This window comes from Doryrhamphus excisus, chromosome 4, assembly GCF_030265055.1.
Source record: "Doryrhamphus excisus isolate RoL2022-K1 chromosome 4, RoL_Dexc_1.0, whole genome shotgun sequence".
Lineage (NCBI taxonomy): Eukaryota > Metazoa > Chordata > Actinopteri > Syngnathiformes > Syngnathidae > Doryrhamphus > Doryrhamphus excisus.
This window is the reverse complement of record NC_080469.1, coordinates 20,152,311-20,172,370: the sequence shown is the minus strand read 5'-3', so window position 1 is coordinate 20,172,370 and position 20,060 is coordinate 20,152,311. Positions and strand designations below refer to the sequence as shown.

Here is a 20,060-nt window from a genome sequence, read left to right as displayed (position 1 = left end):
CTGATCTTCGACAGCACATAAAAATCGATATGTGAAATGGAACGAAACCATTTTATTGAAAACATCACGCTGTAAAAAAACAAACAAAAGTTTATTACTGTTGGCATGGTTTGACACGAGACAGGAAGGCACAAACGTCCTATATTCCTTGAAAGCAACAATATCACTTCAGGATTTTGGAGTTTGGTCCAGTTTTTGGTAAAAAAAAAATAAAATAAAACTTTTTTTTGTTGTATTTTTGTTTTTACAGTACAGTAGTAGACTTGTTGTTCACATGAAAGTCCTAAAACGGAGAGCTAAATGAAAATGTCACACATTTAACGGCTGTTTTCTAAAGCTTTATTTAATCTAATAAACAAAACTTAATATTTAACATAAAAGAAACATAATCCGTTAGAAAATGTTTAAAATGTAAAAAATGTAACATTAAAGGCAGGATATCTGAAATGTTTTGGAATTAGAGTTTCAATGCTTCTGGCCCGCGTTCGTGTACGTGAAGGCTTCTTCTACATTCCGTGGCGAGAGGCGTGGCGCCCGAGCTCCGATTCACTTTTGAGGATTCGTCCACACAACTCACAAGGGAATGTCTTCTCCTTGGGAACAGCCACATCCCCGGCCTCCGACACACCTGCACAGTAAACAGAGTGTGTATTACTTTATAACAGTATTTCATTTTCCTGCCAGGTTTTGTCTTCCCCTGCGACCCGAAGATGGATGGATGGATGAGAACGTTTGAAGCTGCAACTTTTAATGACAACATGAAGGAATGCAGGCAGCACGGCGGTCGAGTGGTTAGCGCACAGACCTCACAGCTAGGAGACCAGGGTTCAATTCCACCCTCGGCCATCTCTGTGTGGAGTTTGCATGTTCTCCCCGTGCATGTGTGGGTTTTCTCCGGGTACTCCGGTTTCCTCCCACATTCCAAAAACATGCTAGGTTAATTGGCGACTCCAAATTGTCCATAGGTATGAATGTGAGTGTGAATGGTTGTTTGTCTATATGTGCCCTGTGACTGGCTGGCGACCAGTCCAGGGTGTACCCCGCCTCTCGCCCGAAGACAGCTGGGATATGTGAGGAAAAAGCGGAAGAAAATGAATGAATGAATGAATGCTTCCACGGCCCGTCCCTTGTACACGCCCCCCACTAATAAACCGTACTGAGGTGACCTCTGACCTCCTAAAACATTGAGTTTCTTACTTTGCAGCTCAGATGTCCTTCCTGCTTGTTCTTCCTCCTGATGTTCCTCAAGCTTCACACGTTTCTCCTCCACCTCCTCATGTCCTTTCCCGTCATTCAGTGTGACGGGGCTCCTTTCCTCCTTCAGACATCCCTCACCAGATATCGCCCTGTGTCCGTAACAGTCACCCAACTTGCTTCTGTCGGCTGTATCGTCTGTGGAGCTTTCCATCAAAGTACTGCTCCGTCTGTCCGTTTCCTGCTTGAAGTCCCTCCCGGCTTTGTCATCCTGGGAGAGGATCTGATGCACGCAGACGCTTCGCTGCTCCTCCACCTTCCTGCGAGGCTTGCGGAGGTCCACGTCCTCGTTCAGCTGCAGGATGTGGCGCAGTATGTCCTTTTCCACCTGCGCCTCGATGTCCAGCGTCTTGTCCTTGAGGGACTTCAGTTTCAACTTGTGGCGTTTCTTGGAGCTACCCTCCACCACGGCATCCTGCTTTCCTCCTTCTTCTTCTTCTGTTGTTCTGAGTGAGCTTCTGTGCTCACTTTGGAGGTCGGAATTATTCTCTGGTTCCTCTGTGTTTGGCCTGAATGTCTCTCTCACCTCCTCCTGCTGCTCCTGCATCTTCTTATCTACACAGTTGCTTTCCTTCATCCTCACAGCATCCTCTGCGAGCTTCCTACCTCCCTTCTTCGGAGTTTCTTCTTTTAAATCTGTAAAGCCATCCTCAGTTTCCATGTCCTGGTGCTCCACACGGGACCCCTCCTCGTCCTCCTCTTCTTCCTCCTCCTCTTCTTCTTCTTCCTCCTCCACCTCTTCAGTCTTCCTGTTGACCTTCATCTCCAGCTGGTCCAAATTCACCTGACCCACAAGCTCGTGGTTTCTCACAACCTGCCCAACCAAGACAACAATATATATTCAAATGAGAGTGAAAATTGTGAAATGCCAAAGAACTCATGACAATAATGTTGGCCGACACATCTCATCTCATAGCATATCTCATAGCATAGCACATCTCATATCTCATAACATATCATAGTGCTTTCATATTCGTCATATTCACACCATTAGAAAAAGTAGTCTCATGACTCATGTCATGAGTAGCTGTGCCATTTTTGTTAGTGAGTGACGTTGTTGACATTGTGAGTGACATTCCTCTGGAAGAAGCCCTTTGTGTAGTGCAGCGTTGTCCTGGCAGTAAAAAAGCCAGTCATTACGACACAGACGAGGGCCTTCAGCCATGTGGGATGCCCCCTGCAACATCTCCACATAACCTGGCTGCCGTTTGACGCCCCTGCACAACATGAAGCTCCATTGTTCCATCTCCGATGGGATCTCCTTGACATGCCAGTAACGTTGGAAGCCAACAGGACCGTCAAGGGAGAATTAAACTTTGTTTGGTGCTCAAATATCCAATTTTGTGACGCCGAAGCAGACATAAGCCGTCCCTGGCAGATGCCATGTGACGGTTATTGGACTGCACTTGGCACCAGGAACAACCTTCATTTGGGCTGAGGGTCGTCACCTGACACACAGCCAATGGGATCCTCTGGCTCAGGGACATTTTCTGGGTCTACCCTTTGTTTTTGTTCCGTCACCCTCAGGATCTTTGAAGTGTGAATACCTGACCTTAAATTGGTCTAAAGACTGTTGAGCTGATGAACAGCACATTTCACTTTAATGCTTTATTTGCAATATTTATTTTTAACATGATTAGTTAAAAAACTTTTTTCCAAAAACCGGTCATGCAAACGAGGCGTTGTTGCATATTTAGGGTATGATGCACCATGAAAGAAATATCTGTATTTTCCAGTTGAAAATGTGCATAGGTCCCCCACGTCTGCGGTACTCACTTGATGTTTACTACACAGGTGGGCCTCCAAGGCACTCAGCTTAACGCAGTCGAAGTAGCACAGGCGGCACCGGTAGGGCTTGACGTTGTCATGCTTGGCCACGTGCGAGCGCAGGTTCTCGGCGCTGGCGCTCGTGTACGTGCACTTGTGACAGCGGAAGACGATGCCGTGAAGGTAGCGGGAGAGCTTCGGGCGCCGCACCTCCATGGGGACGACGCGTTCCTCTGCAGACGCACGAGGGAAAAAAAAAACCCAAAAAACAAGTCAGCGTATGTCAGATATGTTGTCAGTCAGCTGGGAAGGTCACGTACCACGATGCAACAGGACGTGGTCGATCATGTTGTTCTTGTTCTTGGTCTCGTAGAGGCAGAACGGGCAGCGGACACCGTCGTGGGGAGGGGGTTCTTTTTGGAAGGTGGAATGATCCGTCTCCATGTGCATCTTCAGGGTTTTCCTGTTGGGATGAGGAGGACACTGAGGACATGATTTATTATGAAAGATTGATATCTAAAGTGGCCTTCTGAGAGGACAGGCACACAGGACAGGACAGGCCAGGCGGACACCCCACCCCTTCAACCTCTGCAGGGAATGTTGGCAACACTCATCACATCCTCGGACTTCTCTGCCATGGGGTGCCATGTCGAACTTCCAGTCACTAGTATGAGAGCGTGTTGGAGCGATAACAGCAAGTCTAACACACCTGCAAGCTTCTAACACCTTCTATCACATGACACCCGTACCCGTTTATTATGTCAGCGTTGTACATCAAACTACATAATAACATATTTGTGGAAATGTAAGGGGTGTACTCACTTTTGCGAGGTGCTGTACTGCAAAGGGAGGCCATTCAAAACATAACTAGGGCTGTAACTGTACGCCATCATTGCGGTTTTAAGGTTAATATAAGGGAGTCACAAAACAAAGCAGGTGCGTTCATTGTTTATTTTCCCCCAATTAGGATGTTTTTTTTAAGACCAAATAAACCACTAATGCGATGATAATGTAACTACAACAACATCGTATAATAATGCTGTATTTCCTTAAATGTGTCATATTTCACATGTAAGCAATTCTTACCGTCTATAAAACGTATGCAGCATTTTTTGATGTGCTGGCTTTTCAACTGGAGTAAAAAGTAAAAAGATTTTTTCACACATTTTTTCATAGGTTGGCTGTTCCTGCGACTTATACTCCAGAGCGACTTATAAATGAAAAAACTGTTTATGTTCCATAAACACTGGACACCTTTTGTGTTCATGTTTATTTTTGGTATAGCTGAATAAGCATTGTGTTAGCACAGGGGTCTCAAACACGCGGCCGAAAATCCCAATAATGTCTTAATTATGCACGTATGTGTGGTCTAATTAAACAGAAAGACAAAGAAAACGATGGGTGGATACATTTATCAGTCATGAACCTAACTCTTACTGCAAAAGTACAGTTTAATGCATTTAACAATGCTTGGAAATCCCAGAAAATACATTTTGACGCTCAAAACGGGAATTGTGATTCAAATGTTGAGCTACTAAAACTCCGTAAAAATTAGCGTATTTCACACATAGTTGCAAATGTGATTACCGTATTTTCTGGACTATAAGTCACACTTTTTTGCATAGGTTGGCTATTCCTGCGACTTATACTCCAGAGCGACTTATAAATGAAAAAAGTGTTTATGTTCCATAAACACTGGACACCTTTTCTGTTCATGTTTATTTTTGGTGTAGCTGAATAAGCATTGTGTTGGCACAGGGGTCTCAAACACGCGGCCTAGTTTGAGGCCCCCGCCTTGATATGAAAGTTTAATGTTAGTGCGGCCCGCGCAAGTTTGATATGGATGCTGTATGGTATCATGTACCCAGAAAAAATTATTACGTTTGATTAATGTTCATGTTAAAGGTTAAATAACTGTTAATAGTTATCCTCCCTATCCGTGTGGAAGTGGTAAGTTTTTGGCTTTATAAGTTTAAAGGAAATAACTTGGAGGCTACCGTTTAGGTCGCTAGCTCTCTAGTTTGCGAGTTAGCATGTGTCTCAAGACCCTGCAGTTGCGCAATATGTTGTAAATAAAAAGAATATAAATGTCATGTCTACAGGGCTCTAATGCTTTGTTAATTTTAATCTGAAAAAAATAATTTGTCTACCCACCAACTATATGTGGTTTCTTAAGTTTTTATTATTTGCCGTTTTATTATTATTATATTTATTTATTACTGATTGATTGATTTTCTTTATTCTTGATTTGTTTATTTATTTTTCATCTTATTTCGTGCAGAAAAATAAAAATTAAGATATTTGAGAACAGTAGAATGTTTTATCAGAGCTTTTATTGTAGAAAATCGGAACCAAAGCACTGAAAAAGTTTGTATATTTTTCAGTTTTTAATAAATGCGTTTGTTTTTTTGGGGGGGAAAACCTGATGCGGCCCAGTCTCACCCAGACCCTAGCTCCAGTGGCCCCCAAGTAAATTGAGTTTGAGACCCCTGTGTTAGCATATCTTACACCTATTCAGCCTGTTCTCTATTCTTTTATTGTTAGAACTTGCCTTCCAAGAGGACGTAATGTCTGTTTTGGAAAATAAATTACCCACAAAAAATGCAACTTATACTAAAGTGCGACTTATGTATGTTTTTTTCTACCTAATTATGCATTTTTGGCCTTGTGCGACTTATACTCCGGAGCGACTTATAGTCCAGAAAATACGGTATGTATTAAACGACACTCATTTTCATCTAGGTGTTGAAACAAATGCACAGACTGAACCTTCTCCTTGCCTGTTTAGCGGCAAAAGACAATGAAAACACAGACACCATCAGACCTGGGGGAACGTGGACCAGCAGCAAAGGTTACACAGGCTGGGGTGCACCGTGCAGCCAATAAAAGTAACTGTGAAACACTAACGAGGGATCCAAAGTTGGTGTCTTCTCATGATTGAGCTGCTTATATTAAGGGCTATTAAGGGCTTTAAATGCAATATACTAAGTTCTATGTGAAGTATTTCCATAATGCCTCATATTAACTCCCTAACAAGATCTCAGTGTATAGACTGGTCATATATCTCATCTCGTTTCATATTATTTGCATACTGTATTGTATATAACTCTGGGAAAAACTGTTGATTTCGTTATACTTGGGTTGTTTATATTGTTTATTTTTCTATATTGTGTATTTTGTACTGCTTAACTGACTCTGTACAATATAAATTTCCCCACTGAGGGACGAATAAAGGCATATCTTAATCTTAATCTTTATTCATCAGCTGGTGCAAGGCTAAAGCTAACCGGTCTCCCGGCTGAATCATCACCATGGCACCCTCTGCTGGCCCAAACTGCAATGTCTGCGATTGACTGACCTTAAACCGGTGAAGAAGTCGCAGTTCTTGCACCGGAACAACTTCCTGCCGTGGCGACTCATGTAGTGTCGCCGCAGACTGGGTAGGCTCTCGGAAATGAAGCCGCAGTACTCGCAGTGAAAGGGGCCGTTGTCCGTTGCCCTGGGGGCCTGTTTGTTGGCTTCGGCCGAGGCGCCGTTTTGCGCCATCAGGCTGAGGTGGCTCAGCTGACGCCGTACCTCCGGGGGCTCCAAGTACCAGTCTGTAGAACAGAAACACCAGGTATGGGTCGACAGCATGACTTTAGAACATTACAGAGGACTTACCTTTAGTACGCCCTTCATTATTTTTGGGTGCTTGGTCATGGCATAACGGTGGACGATCGCTCTCGGCACTGTGAGTCTCCTCTTGGTCGTCGGTTTCAGAGGTCTGTATGATGACATCTGGACATTCCACCCAACATGCAGCGAGGAACACACGGTTGCACGTTTATAGTTGCGCTTCTGCAGAAGAGGCTACAGAATTAAAGGAGAAGTTCCCCACCTAGGTGCTTCTTCAGCAAATGGTTGTTCCAAAGGCCTATCAAGTTGGTCCGATAGAAGCAGATTCTGCACTGGAACGGCCTGATGGTCCCAGGCTTGTGGAGGAGATACTTGTTGAGGCTGTAGGGATGTGGGAATGGCGGTTTAAAACAAATAAGACATGGCAGAGTAACTCCTGATACATCAATGCTACCGCTAAAGGGAAACACCAAGGCTACTGGAGTGGACTCCACCATCGCTAGTGCTAACATATGTCAATCATATGTCAAACTCCCTGATGGTCATGAAGTGACTTTCACACCTGAGCTGTGACTGTGTCGATGGCAGCTTCTTGAGGGCCGCCAACGTTGCATGGCTTCGCTCGTGCGTCCGCAAACCGTTGATCGACTTGAACGTTCGCTGGCAATGTGCGCATCCGTGCACCTCGTTCCCCAATTCCGCATCCCGTTGCTCTTCCTCCACGGGTTTGGACGGCGACGCCAAGACGTGTTGCTCTTCCGGTATGTTGCCTTCAGAGACCTCCCTCACGGTATCGGACACCTGCAAGTCATCCTGCTCGCAAAATAAAAAAGGCACGGGTAAAAAACACATCGAAAGAAAAAATTGTCATTAAAACTTACTTGTTTGGGCTGTGATGGTTTTGGCGAGAACGCTTGTAACTTCCTCTTTTTGGCCTTCATTATTTTCTCCCGGTGGAGATCCAGGTGGTGCCACAGCTTTCGAATTCCATTCATCTGTTTGAGGCAGCGGGTGCATCTGTAAACGCCTGTGGAGCGGCCCAGCGGATATATTATAGTGAAGTCCAAACGCTTGTTGGCGCGGTGCACGCCATTGTAGTGGCTGAGCAGCAGCTCCGGCGAGTCAAAGACCAAGTCGGGGCACTTCTTGCATTTATTGTCAGAGCGCACTTCCGAATCTACCGTCAGGCATTTATCATCCGAGCGCTCCTCTTCGTTTTTCGGCAGCTGGTCATCAGAGCTGTCCAACTCTTTTAGCAGGTGGGGGGGGGGGCTTCTTTTGCGTTTGTTGTACTCCTTTAGCAGCTTGTATCTGGTGACTGCATCCAGTTGGTGAGTCTTATTGTAGTGATACGTCAGGTACCTTCGAGCCCCCGTTTTATAGTCACATATTCGACACTCGTAGATCATCCCCTCGGGTTCTACCGCGTTTGACTGTTGCGCCTCGTCTTCCTGTTCCTCGGTTACGACATCGTCCGGAGACGCCGGGTGCGCTTTTTTCGCTTTTGGATACAGGTACTGCTGGGCAAAGTGTTTAAGGAAGGCGGGCTTTCCATGTTCTTTGGTGTAATGCCCCGCAAGACGCTTTCGTATCTGCGATGAGTACGGACAAAGTGAGCACTTGTACAGGCGATGATGATCCGCCGCCTTTTTCCGCCGAGCGTCCGACTGGGCATCTCTCTCATTCTGTGCTGGAGCCTCCGATGGTGAGCCGAGAGAATCCTGATCTTTGGATGCCGGTTTTTCAGCAGCATGTTGGGAAGCCGTCGGAACCGCATCCGGGTTGTGTTTTTTCGCACAGTGGATACTAAGCTTCTTTTGCGATACAAAAATTCCCAGACATACGTTACACAGGTAGCCTCTTTTGTTGTTGGTCCCCGATTGGTAAGTGCTTTTGATAAAAATTTCATCCTTTACAAATTCCTCGATCCTGACTGCGAAGTCTGCGTGAAGCATTTGGCAGTGAATGGACATTCCATGGTGGCGGGAGTTGACATAGGGGCAACACGGGCACCTGAAGACTATTTTTTTTAATTTGGCAACGGTACTCGGGTTGGTATCTGTATCTGGCGGCTGTGGACTGGCGGCAGGTGCTTGCGGCGGCTGCTCCGGAGTATGATCATGTAGCGGTATGAAGTATTTCTGGTAGGCATCCTGGCCGTGCTTTGTGGTATAATGGATTCCAAGACGTTTCTTCTTGAAGTAAGAATTAGAACATAAGACGCAATTGTAGCGACAATCCTGAAGAGCGGCGTTTTTGTGCTTAAAGCGCATGTGTCGGCCAAATGCTATTTTAGTGCTGCAGGTGTAGATGCATTGTTGGCATCTGAATAGCGTGATTTTATTCTTGTATGCGGAAATGGAGTTATTCGGGATTTTCTTTTGTTTACCTTTCCCTATATCTGCCTCGATGTCGGGTGGGGGGGCCTCGTCGTGGTCCCGCTCGTAGTGTTTTTTGAGATTCTCCACATTGGCATGGATTCGGGGGCAGAGTTTACATATGTGGCCCCGAAATGGCTTATGCATGTCCCAGTGTCCTTTTCTTTTCATGCAGTCCGCCCAGTCGCGTACGTGTTTTTCATCCACGTGAAGACTCTCTGCTCTGGACTTGAGGTCCGTGTGCCGCATCTGGCAGTGAGTGAGCACCCCTTGACGCTTGGTGTTCACGTAGGAACAGTACGCACACTTAAAGACATGCACGCGCTTCCGGGTGTGGTCTTGTTTTTTCACAGTACTTCCAGTTGCAGGTTTGGTTTCTTTAGTGTTGCGGGCAGCGTCGTTACCACACGGAGAAGGCGGCGAGACCTCGGGTTCGGGAGACGGAGACGACAACTTTTCAAACTCCAGAGGAATTTGGTAGTCGTCAAAGGAGTCCAATTCTTTGCGGTCTTCCTCGCTTTTGCTGCCGTTTGGCTTCTTCCTGCTGCCGTCGCTGGGGACCGAGCCGTCATCTTTGACACACCAAGGATGGACGGCACGGTAGTGGTCTTTGATGCTTGCCACGGAGCTGCCTTTGAAAGAACACGCCCGACATGAATGCGTCCTGGTTTCATTCTGCAGAAGACCATCCGTTTCATCCGCACTGTCAAGCTCTCGCTTTATTTGGCTTTTCTTCTTGCTGGAAGACTTCTTGTGGACGTCCTGTAAGCTGGTGGTGATGAAATCCAGACTGGATCGACTTTCGGGGTGTTCTTGACGGTAGTGTTTGTACAACATGATTGATTTCTTGTGAGCGAAAGGGCACAAGTCGCAGCGGTAGCCTGACTGAACGTTTTCTTGCTTCAGGTAAACTTTTAAAACCCCCGAGCTGGAGTTATTCACTCGGTGGCATTTCTGCATATGGATCCTGAAAAGACTTGTGCTGTGAGTCTTGTAAATGCAGTCGTGGCACTGAAGGTTCTTGATCTTCTGAGAGGCTTTGGGTATTTTGATTTTTGTGGTTTTATTTTGTGGTTCCTCAACAGATTCTCCGCCCGCTTCTCCGACTTCTTCCGCCTTCTGCGGTGTCATCTGCAGCTTTTGGAGAAGCGTGGACGTGTACAGATGGATTTCTTCCGCCGTGGCCTCAAATCCAGGATGTCTTTGGATGTAGTGATGGATGACCTCGCACATGGCCCGTCGTCTGTAGTTGCAGAAGTGGCAGAAAAACATCTCTTCGTCTCCTTTTTTCAGGAGAGGAAGTGGCAGCGGAGGAGACCAAGACGGATCTTTAGCTTGGGTTCTGGATTTTTCTAACTCATCGTGAATTTTCGATGTGTAAGCGACAATACTTTCGTTACTGGCATGAATATTTTGATGTATTTGGACTTGATGGGCTTTTACTCCTTTAACAGAAGGATTCCCGTAGTTGCACTTATAGCAGTAAAACAAATCCCGGGCATTAGCGTAACAGTTGAACCGCGGAAGTGAAGTGGCAGGTTTGATGCCGTCTTTTTGCTTAAGTTCGTCCCTGCTGGATTTCATTTGTTTGCTGGCTTTCGAGGTAGTTCTTGACGAGACCTTGGCTACGAGTTTCTGGAGCTTCATCTTGGCGTTTTGCTTCAATGTTCCTTCTACAGTTTTTTGTGTGTCATCGGTAGGTTGTGTTCTACGTTGAGGCGACGAATCGCTTCCTTCATTTCTGTCCTCTGAGGACTTGACTTTCTTGGTGGGAGGAGCCTCTGAATGGGATTCAGGCGGCTTCATCAATGAATGTGAGCTTTTTCTTTTCACTTTGTCGGTTTCTCCGGTCGAGTTTGGATCGCCCGGCATCTTCTTGGCGACACAAGCGAGTTGTTTTATTCTGTCAAACGTGACCTCTTCTTCCGCGTGATTTTTTTGATAGTGGACATGCATGACAATCACAGACGTGTGGCTGAAAGGACAGAGGTGGCATCGGTACGAGGTGACATTTGGCCCACTCTCAGGAGAGGCGCGTGGAGGTTTTGCTAAACCGGGTGTCTTCTCACGTTCTTTCGACAGTGGCGGGCCTTCTTGGGATTGGGTGGGCAAGTATTTCAGGAGCATCAATGATTTCAGGGGCTTGTGTGTCGGATGCATTTCTTCGTAGTGCTCTTTAAGCATATCCAATGCACCCGAGGTAAATGCACACCTAAAACATTTGAAAAGCAGGCCGAGTTGACGTCGATGCAGTGAGAAAATATCCGGAGCCCCCGGGTGCTCGTCGCTGTAATGCTTCCTGAGGTCGACTTCGCTGGAAAAGTCAACCGGACAGACGAGGCACCGGAAGGTAGCGCTGCGATCGCTGGGATCTTGGATGTAGTTTGAGCGATATCGTACGTAAGGGTGGGCTTTGTGATAATGAGCATGCATGCGTTTTAGGCTCTCGTCTTTGTGGCTACAATGCTTGCAACGGTAACTCCGGGGGTTCACCGTTGCATTTTCATCCTCATCTTCGCTCACTTCAAAGGACAGCCCTTTCCTGTCCGACGATTCCAATGTGGTTTTGTTCTCCGTCACTGGACCCGTCTCCTCCTTTGCCTTATCGGTCTTTTTGTTTGCCGTTTTCTCACAACTGAGCTCTTTGACTTGATCTATGGGGGGTGTCAGATCAGCTTCATAAAGGTGATGGTATTGCAAGAACGTCATTTTGTTGGCGATATCGAGGGAGGCCGAGGGGGCGTCAACGTTAAAGTCACTGCTGCTGTTGCTACCGTCGTCACTGCTGCCGTCTTTGTCGTCATCGCGCTCAGAGCGATCGCTCGACTTCTCAGAGGATGTCTCATTCGACTGAGGGCCGACTACAAAATAGTTGGCGATGGAGGTGGTCTGTAGCGGCTTCTCGTACGTCTTCAAATCCTTTGACGAGGCTTTCGTATTTGAGGTAGGGAGGTCATCCGCCTCTTCGCCGTCTGTCTCCTGATCCGCCGATATGAGCTCTTGGATTTTGAAAACTTCTTCATCCAAGTTATTGCTGTTTTCCTCCTGGTTAAGCTCCCGTTCCTTCAGAACCTCCAGGCGACCAGTTTCAAAACTAGCAAGTTGGCTTCCTTCCGGGGTATTTGCCAAGGCGTCACTCTTGGTATTATTAATCAAACCAGCGCTTCTGGCAGCCCCATGCACGTTGTTGAGGTGATCGAATAAGAAGACCTTGGTTTTGAAATTGAGTATACAATGACTACACTGGAAAGACTGGCTCACGTGTTCTTGAGTAGCAGCTTGGTTGTGCATCATGTCAATGTCCTTTTGCATCCCAGAGGTACGAGGTCATGGCAGTGGCACACCTAGGTGGTAAATTGGAGAATACACACATTACAGCTGGCAGCATCTTATTTTGACAATCGATAATCCGGACTGAAAGTTGGGGAATCACAGGGAATTGCATCAACCTCTTCAGGCATTATGACATTGGCTTTAGAAGGGGATTTCAGTTCATTCTTCTGTCATCGCTAATCAATAAAACAATACCAGAGGCCAATGCTTGGATTTTCGTGCATTAACATATGACAAAATATTTAGGCTGCCTGTCATAACATGTCAGACTTCTATGTCCGGTCTATGTGCAAAAAAGGCACATGGTTCATTGCGATGTCATGTGATGGCGCAGAAGCGCTTTTATTGCGGCCAACCTAAGGCACACCTGTGCAATAATCAAGCTGCTTTGATATGCCACACCTGTGAAGTAGATTGATTAGGTATTTTGAATGCTCAATAATTGTGAATAATATTTGAGAGAGGTAGGTACAGAAACATTTTTAGATCTTTTGAGTTCAGTTCATGAAAGACAGGAGCAAAAACAAAAGTGTTGCATTTTATATTTTTGTGTGTAAATCTGCATTGGAACGGAGTTTGGAATTGGAGTTTGCATGTTCTCCCTGTGTTGGCGTGGATTTTTCTCCAGGTACTATGGCTTCTTACTGCATCCCACAAGCATGCTAAGCTAACTGGAGACTAAAGCTCACCCTTGACCCCTAATGATGTATAAAAATGAATGGATTAATGGATGGCTGAAATGTCATTTACTGCTCTGCAACACTGTTGACTTTAATACAAAGCATTGACAGTATTGGTTATTTCACCTACTACCGCATTGATATGTAGTCACACAACAATGCAATTAATTCAAGTAGGCGTGGAATTTAGAGAATATGCTAGCATGTGTGTGTAAATGTTGAAGAGTATAAGAGGGGAAGATGAATACACTCAACAGATAGCAGCGCTAGCAGCAAGCGTCATAGTTATAAAACGCAACACAACGAAGTGTTCTGCGTATAATACTCAGGGCAAAGCTACTATGTTGCACACCTACAACAATAGCAAAAGTAACACAAAAAGTGTAACACGACAACTTCCAACCGACAGGGGTGTTTTAATTGAAAACCAGACCAGTACGACTGACTGAACTCTTGGGAAGACAAGACAGCTTAGATGGTCCACAAACACATTAAGTGCACTCACCAAGCAATGTCAACAGGTCGTGGTTCAGATTGCAACGCTTCGAAGAGCAGATGTTGATAAGACAACACAAATTTCCGCCATTTTTCGCGGGAGTGCGGTGTCACTTTCGTGTACACCAACTTGACTTCCGGCAAATGTGTTGGGAATTGTATAATAAAACGCATCGATCCAAACCAGTCCGCCTTCGATAGAGGAAATACTGCAATCGTAGTTTTACACTGAAGGTGACAAGCGGAAGTTAAGTTGTCGCGCAAATAATTCGTCACTAATGCTTATCGAGTTCAATGATAAAAGTGGGAATATCTGCTTTGAAAACGGCTTTGTTTTTTGTTTTTTTTGGTGGGGGCGTGGAACTGGGGACTACATTATATACACTGTTATTTTATGTGTTGGAATAAGAAAGAGTTAATTGGCACATAATTGCATTCAGAAACAATCCGAATTTGCATGAATCCCCACCTCAATTAACCCGGTCGCCGTACATTTGGCAAAGCGCCATCGCTAACATGAAATATACACTTTTAAGACTTGAAAAACACATTTCACACCATACAAATACAACGTTGTAAAAAATCGTATTTAATGTATTTTACTTACTCCGTCTGCCTCCGGGGTATTTCAACCTGTTATTGCTGTAAGAAACACACCCAACGGTGGCTTTGTATTCCAAATATGAGCGTAGGCATTTTACATTAAATATCTATCGCTCTATTTTTATTTTCTTTAGACTGATCTATTCTAATATCCAAAAACATTTCCACAATGGCACTCCAAACTACCCATAATTAGTTCCTTTGTGCAACATGTTTCTTCCGGAACCATGCACAGACGGACCATCTCAACCAGGAAGCGGACAATAACACGAGAGCGATGGTAATTAATAAGCATGACATCCATTTATTTATTCACAATTTATCCGATTACTTTTTATTACTCTTTATTTAGTCTTCTGTAATTCATCGTGAGTTTTTTTTTATCACCTTTACGTCAAAAATGTTACGTTTGAGCCGGCGGGACAGAAGTACTATACTTATGTGTCTTATGCATATCGTAAGGATTTATTATGGTATAGTATAACAGTGTTAAAGCGACACACAGAAAAGTGGAAAATGGTGCACCTGCGTGGAACAAAGAAATTGCCTGCCCTTGCATATTCTTGAAAAGTCATTGTGTGTGTTTGTGTGCCCAAGCCTGACATTGCCTGCTAGGGTCAAACAGAGAATGATCCCCCGAGAAACACCATGCTTCCATCCAAACTGACCTGCCAGGCTACGCTGAACGCTCTGAGGATATTCCGGTATTCCACCTGCCTCTCCAGCACCATCTCCCACACGGAAGAAAGGCTGTCCAGAGGCTGTCTCCGCTCAAGTGTTGGTCCCGGCCTGAGATTCATCCGATCATCTGTTGATGAAGCACAGCATCATGGAAGAAGATCATTCGGGGTGTCGGCTGCTGCAATTGTGAACGCAGCCCCGGCGCCTGTCCAGCCATACCTCCGTTTGATGAGGCTGGACAAACCAATAGGTGTGTATTGTTCCGTCACACATGTTGCTCAGACTCAGTGGTATTTTGGTTAGCTCATTTAGTTCCATGATGAGCGTTCAAAATATTAGAAACAGAATTATGCTGCAGTACTGCCAAACTTATTTTGACCTACAGTAAGCTGTTTGTTTGCACGTTGTAGGAACGTGGCTGTTGTACCTCCCGTGCACATGGAGCATCGCGCTGGCTGCAGACCCGGGATGCTTTCCGGACCTGGGAATGCTGGCCCTCTTTGGGACAGGTGCTCTGGTGATGAGAGGAGCAGGCTGTACCATCAATGACATGTGGGATAAAGACTTTGACCAGAAGGTACCTATTTAAATGAACAAAGCAATATAGCAGTTAATCATTATTGTCCCGATTTGTCACTGGTTTAAAAATCAGTCAGCGCTGTTTCTGACACGTTGACTTGTGCAAATGTAACAAATGTGATGTTCTTTGATGTAACTTAATGTAATAAAACTTAATGTAATAAGCATTTCTCAAACATGTCTCGGGATATCACGAAACACCAAAGTCACAAGACGAGATGATACACGAGATTGGGTCCACAAGACTGAGATGAGATTTTAACATTAATTTTAAGGAAAGTAGAAAATATGACTTGACAAACTTTCATTTAACCGAGTCACAAAACAATATTATAAATATAAGTATTTGTTCCATAATTTGATGCTAAACAATATGTCAACACTTTTGAGACCTAATAAACCGCTGTTGTATAATAATAATCATAGTAATGCAATATTTCCTTTATCATTAAGTCATCATTCACTTTATGACATGTACTGTATTTTCTCACAGGCAGTTCAAACTGTCTGTCAAACCTTAGCAGCATTTCTTGAAATGCTGGCTTTTAAACTGCATGAAAGAGCAGTATTTCTTTTGCAATGACTTTCTGTGAACGCACGCCATTTTGCGCCGTTCCGTTTGCATTTGCTTGGCCAACCAAACATCTCAGTGAGTGTTGACTGTCACAACAAAGGCTCTGCATCTCCATGGGTAGTTTTTTTTTCCCAGATTGGAAAACTGGGTGGGGTCGCCATGTTTGAGGTGGGCAAGTTGGTTTTGTTGCCGTTTATGTTGCTTCCGCTTTCGAATAAATGATCGTCCGTGTTGATGGAGTGGCATTTGGCTTTGCAAGGACCTTTTTCCCTCCTAACTTGTACTAAATTACCTTGCATTGCTTCTCGCGCGGCGTCAACGCTTTTACTAAGAGGTCTCACTCTGTTCACCGTTGTTCTGTAAAGCGTGTGGATCAGCTTCCTGGCTGTTTGGAGGCGAAAGATGAGGAACACAGACGCATGCTTACACATGGCAATATATAGAGGCCGACAAAGCCAGAGTACTTTACCATGTGATTTATTTATGAATTATCGACTACCTACTGTGTGTTTTGAGCTTTACTGTTTCTTGAAGATGACGATATCCATTGCCCAGGTTACCCGGACGGCCACTCGCCCCATTGCAGCGGGGCAGATTACTCGCTTCCAGGCTTTGGTGTTTCTGGGAGGGCAGCTGTCTCTCGCTCTTGGGGTTCTCCTCTGCCTCAACTATTACAGGTATTTGTAGTGACAGACTTTCTTTCTTTTATTAATTAGCCTTCTTTTGTTTTGTTCTGCGAGAAAAGGCACTCAAATGTACACTTTTGAAATTGTGTGGCACCAGATGAGCGTTCAAAGGCTTCACTACACATGCTAAAATAGCACCCTCAATCCCAGCATGAAGGCTTGATTTTGGTCAACGCATCCAATACGTGGCACCTTGAAATGTACTACAGTCATCCCTCGCTCTATTGTAATGTTGTGGTCATAGTTTCATTTCATTTGAACATGCATCAGATTACAATTGAGTGCATCCCATAATCAGTTCACAGTTCCACATGTCCAAAAGGAATAGGAAGAAGCAAAGCTTATTAAATCCTACCCCTCCATCTGCTACTTTTACAATCAGTAACTCTTACATTTGTTCACTTCCTGCTTCCCTAATATAATGTATTTTTTTATTATTATTTTGTATTTTTATTTATTTTTTGTCACATACCGAAGTACGAGGTGATATGACCATCCAATGACATAATGGGTACCATAGTAACCGTCAATATTGTGATATATATAGCACTTTATGACCGGTTCAAGGCACTATTGTGGTACAAATCAAAAGGTTCTCCTCTCTTTCCGTGTGGAAGTGGTAACTCCTTCCCCACTCCATTTGAAACACTTTTTAAAGTTTAGAATAAGTTAATTGGAGAGGCTAACTAATTAACTAAGTGATCCCCTAGCCTGCTAGCCTGCTGCCTGCAATGTGGTGCAAACCAAAGACAAATGGAGTCTCTATTTGGGTGTTATTTCATGTATAAATGGCTCAAATAATGTTAAAACTTGTATTTAGAAAGTCATAAAAAGGTTTTTATATGCTCTCACTATGAAAACATTCAGTGTATTAATATTGAATCCTACTTCACTGAAATTGACTTATTGCGGTCGGCTCTGGAACTAGTTAACCGTGATAAAGGAGGGATGACTGTATACGGGATCTTTAACATGTTAATGTTCTTCAATCAATTCATCACAGCATCGCTCTGGGCGCCGCCTCCTTGTCTCTAGTCGTCACCTACCCTCTGATGAAGAGGATCACGTATTGGCCACAGTTTGTGCTTGGTATGGTGCCGAATAATTGGCAGTCGTTATCGTCGTTATTATGTGTTGCTTCCATGCAGGTCTCACCTTCAACTGGGGGGCGCTGCTCGGCTGGTCCGCCATCAAGGGCTCCTGTGATTGGTTCGTGTGTCTCCCGCTGTACTTCTCCGGGGTGATGTGGACGTTGATCTACGACACCATTTACGCGCATCAGGTGCTGGAGTGGAGTGACTCGCGTCTTGAGAAGACCTGACAAAGCGGTCTAACGTGGTGGTCTGTCGTTTAGGACAAGGAGGATGATGTCAAGGTGGGCGTCAAGTCGACCGCACTGAGGTTCCGGGAGCAGACCAAACCCTGGCTGAGCGGCTTCACGGCAGCCATGATGGCAGGCCTCGTCGTGGCCGGGGTCCATGCGGAGCAGACCCTCCCTTACTATGCCGTCCTCGCCACTGTGGGGGTTCACTTATCACACCAGGTGAGGAGCAGCATCCACCTGCTGGACATTAATGTGACATTTATGGGGTTTTTTTCCCCTTTTAGATTTACACTCTGGACATCAACAAGCCAGAAGACTGCTGGAAGAAGTTTGCATCCAACAGAAACCTCGGGCTGTTGTTACTTTTAGGCATCGTTGCTGGTAACCTGTGGAAAGAAAGGACAGAGACAGTACTATTATAAACACGTCAGTGTTTATCATATTGTAAAAAAAGAAAGCTCTTAAACACATTTGTTAATTATGTGAATTATCATGAAATTAAAGCCAATATTAGTTCCATCTGAACAGTCTAATGACGTCCAACAGAAGTAGTAGGTGTTTTTCCCCCACCACTAGGGGGCAGAAAGGTGCCAAAACAAGTTACTGAGTTACTGTAAGTTCATACAGTAGCGCTTCTGTTAAAGATCAGCTACTTATTACATTTTAACCACAAACAATCCACCAAACATGCTCATAAATGTCTAGAAGTGTCCTCTTTTGTGCCACAGAGCCTTCTTCATATACTTGGATTGTGTACACTCGGATGATGTTTATTATAGCGGAAGGTACACAATCGTGTTTTGGTCTACCCTCATAAAAAAGGGGCTAAAAGCAAAAAATCTCCACACTTTAGCTTCATAGTTAAAAGTGTTTTTCAACTATTTTAGATTGTCAAAAGTCCACATAATAAAAACAGTCTCAGTCTCTTCTAGCAAAAATTGCACTTGAATAAATTCACAATTATAACCAAAACAATAACAAAATAAAGCCTGTCTGTCAGGAATAAAACAGCCCAATGAAAACCACACACAACAGTAAAAACAAATAAAATGGAAATTGCACTTGAATAAATACTGACCATTGCTATATTTCCTCAGCAGGTCAACAAAAAGTGCAAACTAGCCACAGGCCATATGAAAATGTGCAGCAACTTCATTTGACTGATTCACAGCAAGAAACACAAACAGGCTGATGGGTGGTTTAAGGCGGGATCTCTCTGAAGTAGCAATGTTAGCAGCTGTGCTAAACATTCTCTCAGAGCTGAATTGCTGTCTGCGACATGTAATTCCTACTGTCAGTCAAACATTTCTAACATATCCCAAAATGTTGGCTTTTCTACTGTATTGAAAGGTTGCATTTCTTTTGCAGTGTAGTGAGCAACACTGTCTGTGAGCGCGCACCATTTCCTGCAGTTTTGTTTTGCTTTGTTTTGTTTTGCCATCGGTATGAATACCTCCAACGCTATTTTACTTTTTTTTCTCAGTTGGGAAAACTGGCCAGAATGTTGTATTGCCCTTCTTCCTTGGAACAAATGTGACATATCGGTTTGTTGGTGCTCATGCACGCATCTTGTCCATTCTGTTTAAAACTGAAATATTCCCACATTTGCTAACTTGCAGAATTTTGTGTATCCACTCACTACTAGCTCCGCCTCCACGTACTGGGACCAAGATGCTGAATGTTCACTCTCGCCATTCATTCCACTACAGAGCCAAGGCACAAAAACGCATGCAGAGTGAACCCTCTTGTCATCCAGCCTGTGTTAAAACGAGACCAGGAAGAGAAACACGCATGAACACAACAAATGTATCAACTTGTTTTTTTATTTATTGATTGATTGATTATCTGCGTCACGGCGGTCGAGTGGTTAGCGCGCAGACCTCACAGCTAGGAGACCAGGGTTCAATTCCACCCTCGGCCATCTCTGTTTGCATGTTCTCCCCGTGCATGCGTGGGTTTTCTCCGGGTACTCCGGTTTCGTCCCACATTCCAAAAACATGCTAGGTTAATTGGCAACTCCAAATTGTCCATAGGTATGAATGTGAGTGTGAATGGTTGTTTGTCTATATGTGCCCTGTGATTGGCTGG

General features: G+C 44.6%; 2 protein-coding genes across 5 annotated transcripts; one reads left to right on the top strand and one right to left on the bottom strand.

Annotated features, from left to right (window-relative positions):
* Nucleotides 1-32: 32 nt before the first annotated feature.
* On the bottom strand, nucleotides 33-14,293 carry LOC131128178 (zinc finger protein 462-like). Of its 2 annotated transcripts, none has more exons than XM_058070786.1 (10): nucleotides 14,133-14,293; nucleotides 7,521-12,361; nucleotides 7,202-7,452; nucleotides 6,902-7,020; nucleotides 6,685-6,801; nucleotides 6,380-6,620; nucleotides 3,342-3,484; nucleotides 3,031-3,254; nucleotides 1,198-2,068; nucleotides 33-628 (listed from the first exon to the last, which is right to left on the bottom strand). In XM_058070786.1, exons 2-10 carry the CDS (start codon nucleotides 12,327-12,329, stop codon nucleotides 507-509), a joined length of 6,897 nt encoding a protein of 2,298 aa, XP_057926769.1. In that variant the 5' UTR covers nucleotides 12,330-12,361; nucleotides 14,133-14,293; the 3' UTR covers nucleotides 33-506. The 2 variants fall into 2 exon arrangements, with proteins under 2 accessions (XP_057926769.1, XP_057926768.1); XM_058070785.1 differs by lacking the exon at nucleotides 14,133-14,293 and adding an exon at nucleotides 13,536-13,696.
* coq2 (coenzyme Q2 4-hydroxybenzoate polyprenyltransferase) lies at nucleotides 12,802-19,743 on the top strand. Of its 3 annotated transcripts, none has more exons than XM_058070790.1 (8): nucleotides 12,802-12,978; nucleotides 14,726-15,059; nucleotides 15,220-15,386; nucleotides 16,518-16,639; nucleotides 17,652-17,737; nucleotides 17,797-17,930; nucleotides 18,003-18,191; nucleotides 18,257-19,674. In XM_058070790.1, exons 2-8 carry the CDS (start codon nucleotides 14,777-14,779, stop codon nucleotides 18,392-18,394), a joined length of 1,119 nt encoding a protein of 372 aa, XP_057926773.1. In that variant the 5' UTR covers nucleotides 12,802-12,978; nucleotides 14,726-14,776; the 3' UTR covers nucleotides 18,395-19,674. The 3 variants fall into 3 exon arrangements, with proteins under 3 accessions (XP_057926773.1, XP_057926772.1, XP_057926774.1); XM_058070789.1 differs by lacking the exon at nucleotides 12,802-12,978 and adding an exon at nucleotides 13,870-14,408 and having other exon boundaries at nucleotides 18,257-19,672; XM_058070791.1 differs by lacking the exons at nucleotides 12,802-12,978; nucleotides 14,726-15,059; nucleotides 15,220-15,386 and adding an exon at nucleotides 15,961-16,130 and having other exon boundaries at nucleotides 18,257-19,743.
* Nucleotides 19,744-20,060: the final 317 nt, after the last annotated feature.

Excerpts from the sequence above, each read along its gene's own strand:
- LOC131128178 (XM_058070786.1), bottom strand. The coding sequence starts at position 12,329 with ATGCAAAAGGACATTGACATGATGCACAACCAAGCTGCTACTCAAGAA. Across the intron at positions 2,069-3,030 it reads ACCTGTGTAGTAAACATCAA|GTTGTGAGAAACCACGAGCT; the intron begins GTGAGTACCGCA and ends TTGGTTGGGCAG. Across the intron at positions 629-1,197 it reads AAGGACATCTGAGCTGCAAA|GTGTGTCGGAGGCCGGGGAT; the intron begins GTAAGAAACTCA and ends TTTACTGTGCAG.
- coq2 (XM_058070790.1), top strand. The coding sequence starts at position 14,777 with ATGCTTCCATCCAAACTGACCTGCCAGGCTACGCTGAACGCTCTGAGG. Across the intron at positions 17,738-17,796 it reads TTGGCCACAGTTTGTGCTTG|GTCTCACCTTCAACTGGGGG; the intron begins GTATGGTGCCGA and ends GCTTCCATGCAG. Across the intron at positions 17,931-18,002 it reads ACACCATTTACGCGCATCAG|GACAAGGAGGATGATGTCAA; the intron begins GTGCTGGAGTGG and ends TCTGTCGTTTAG.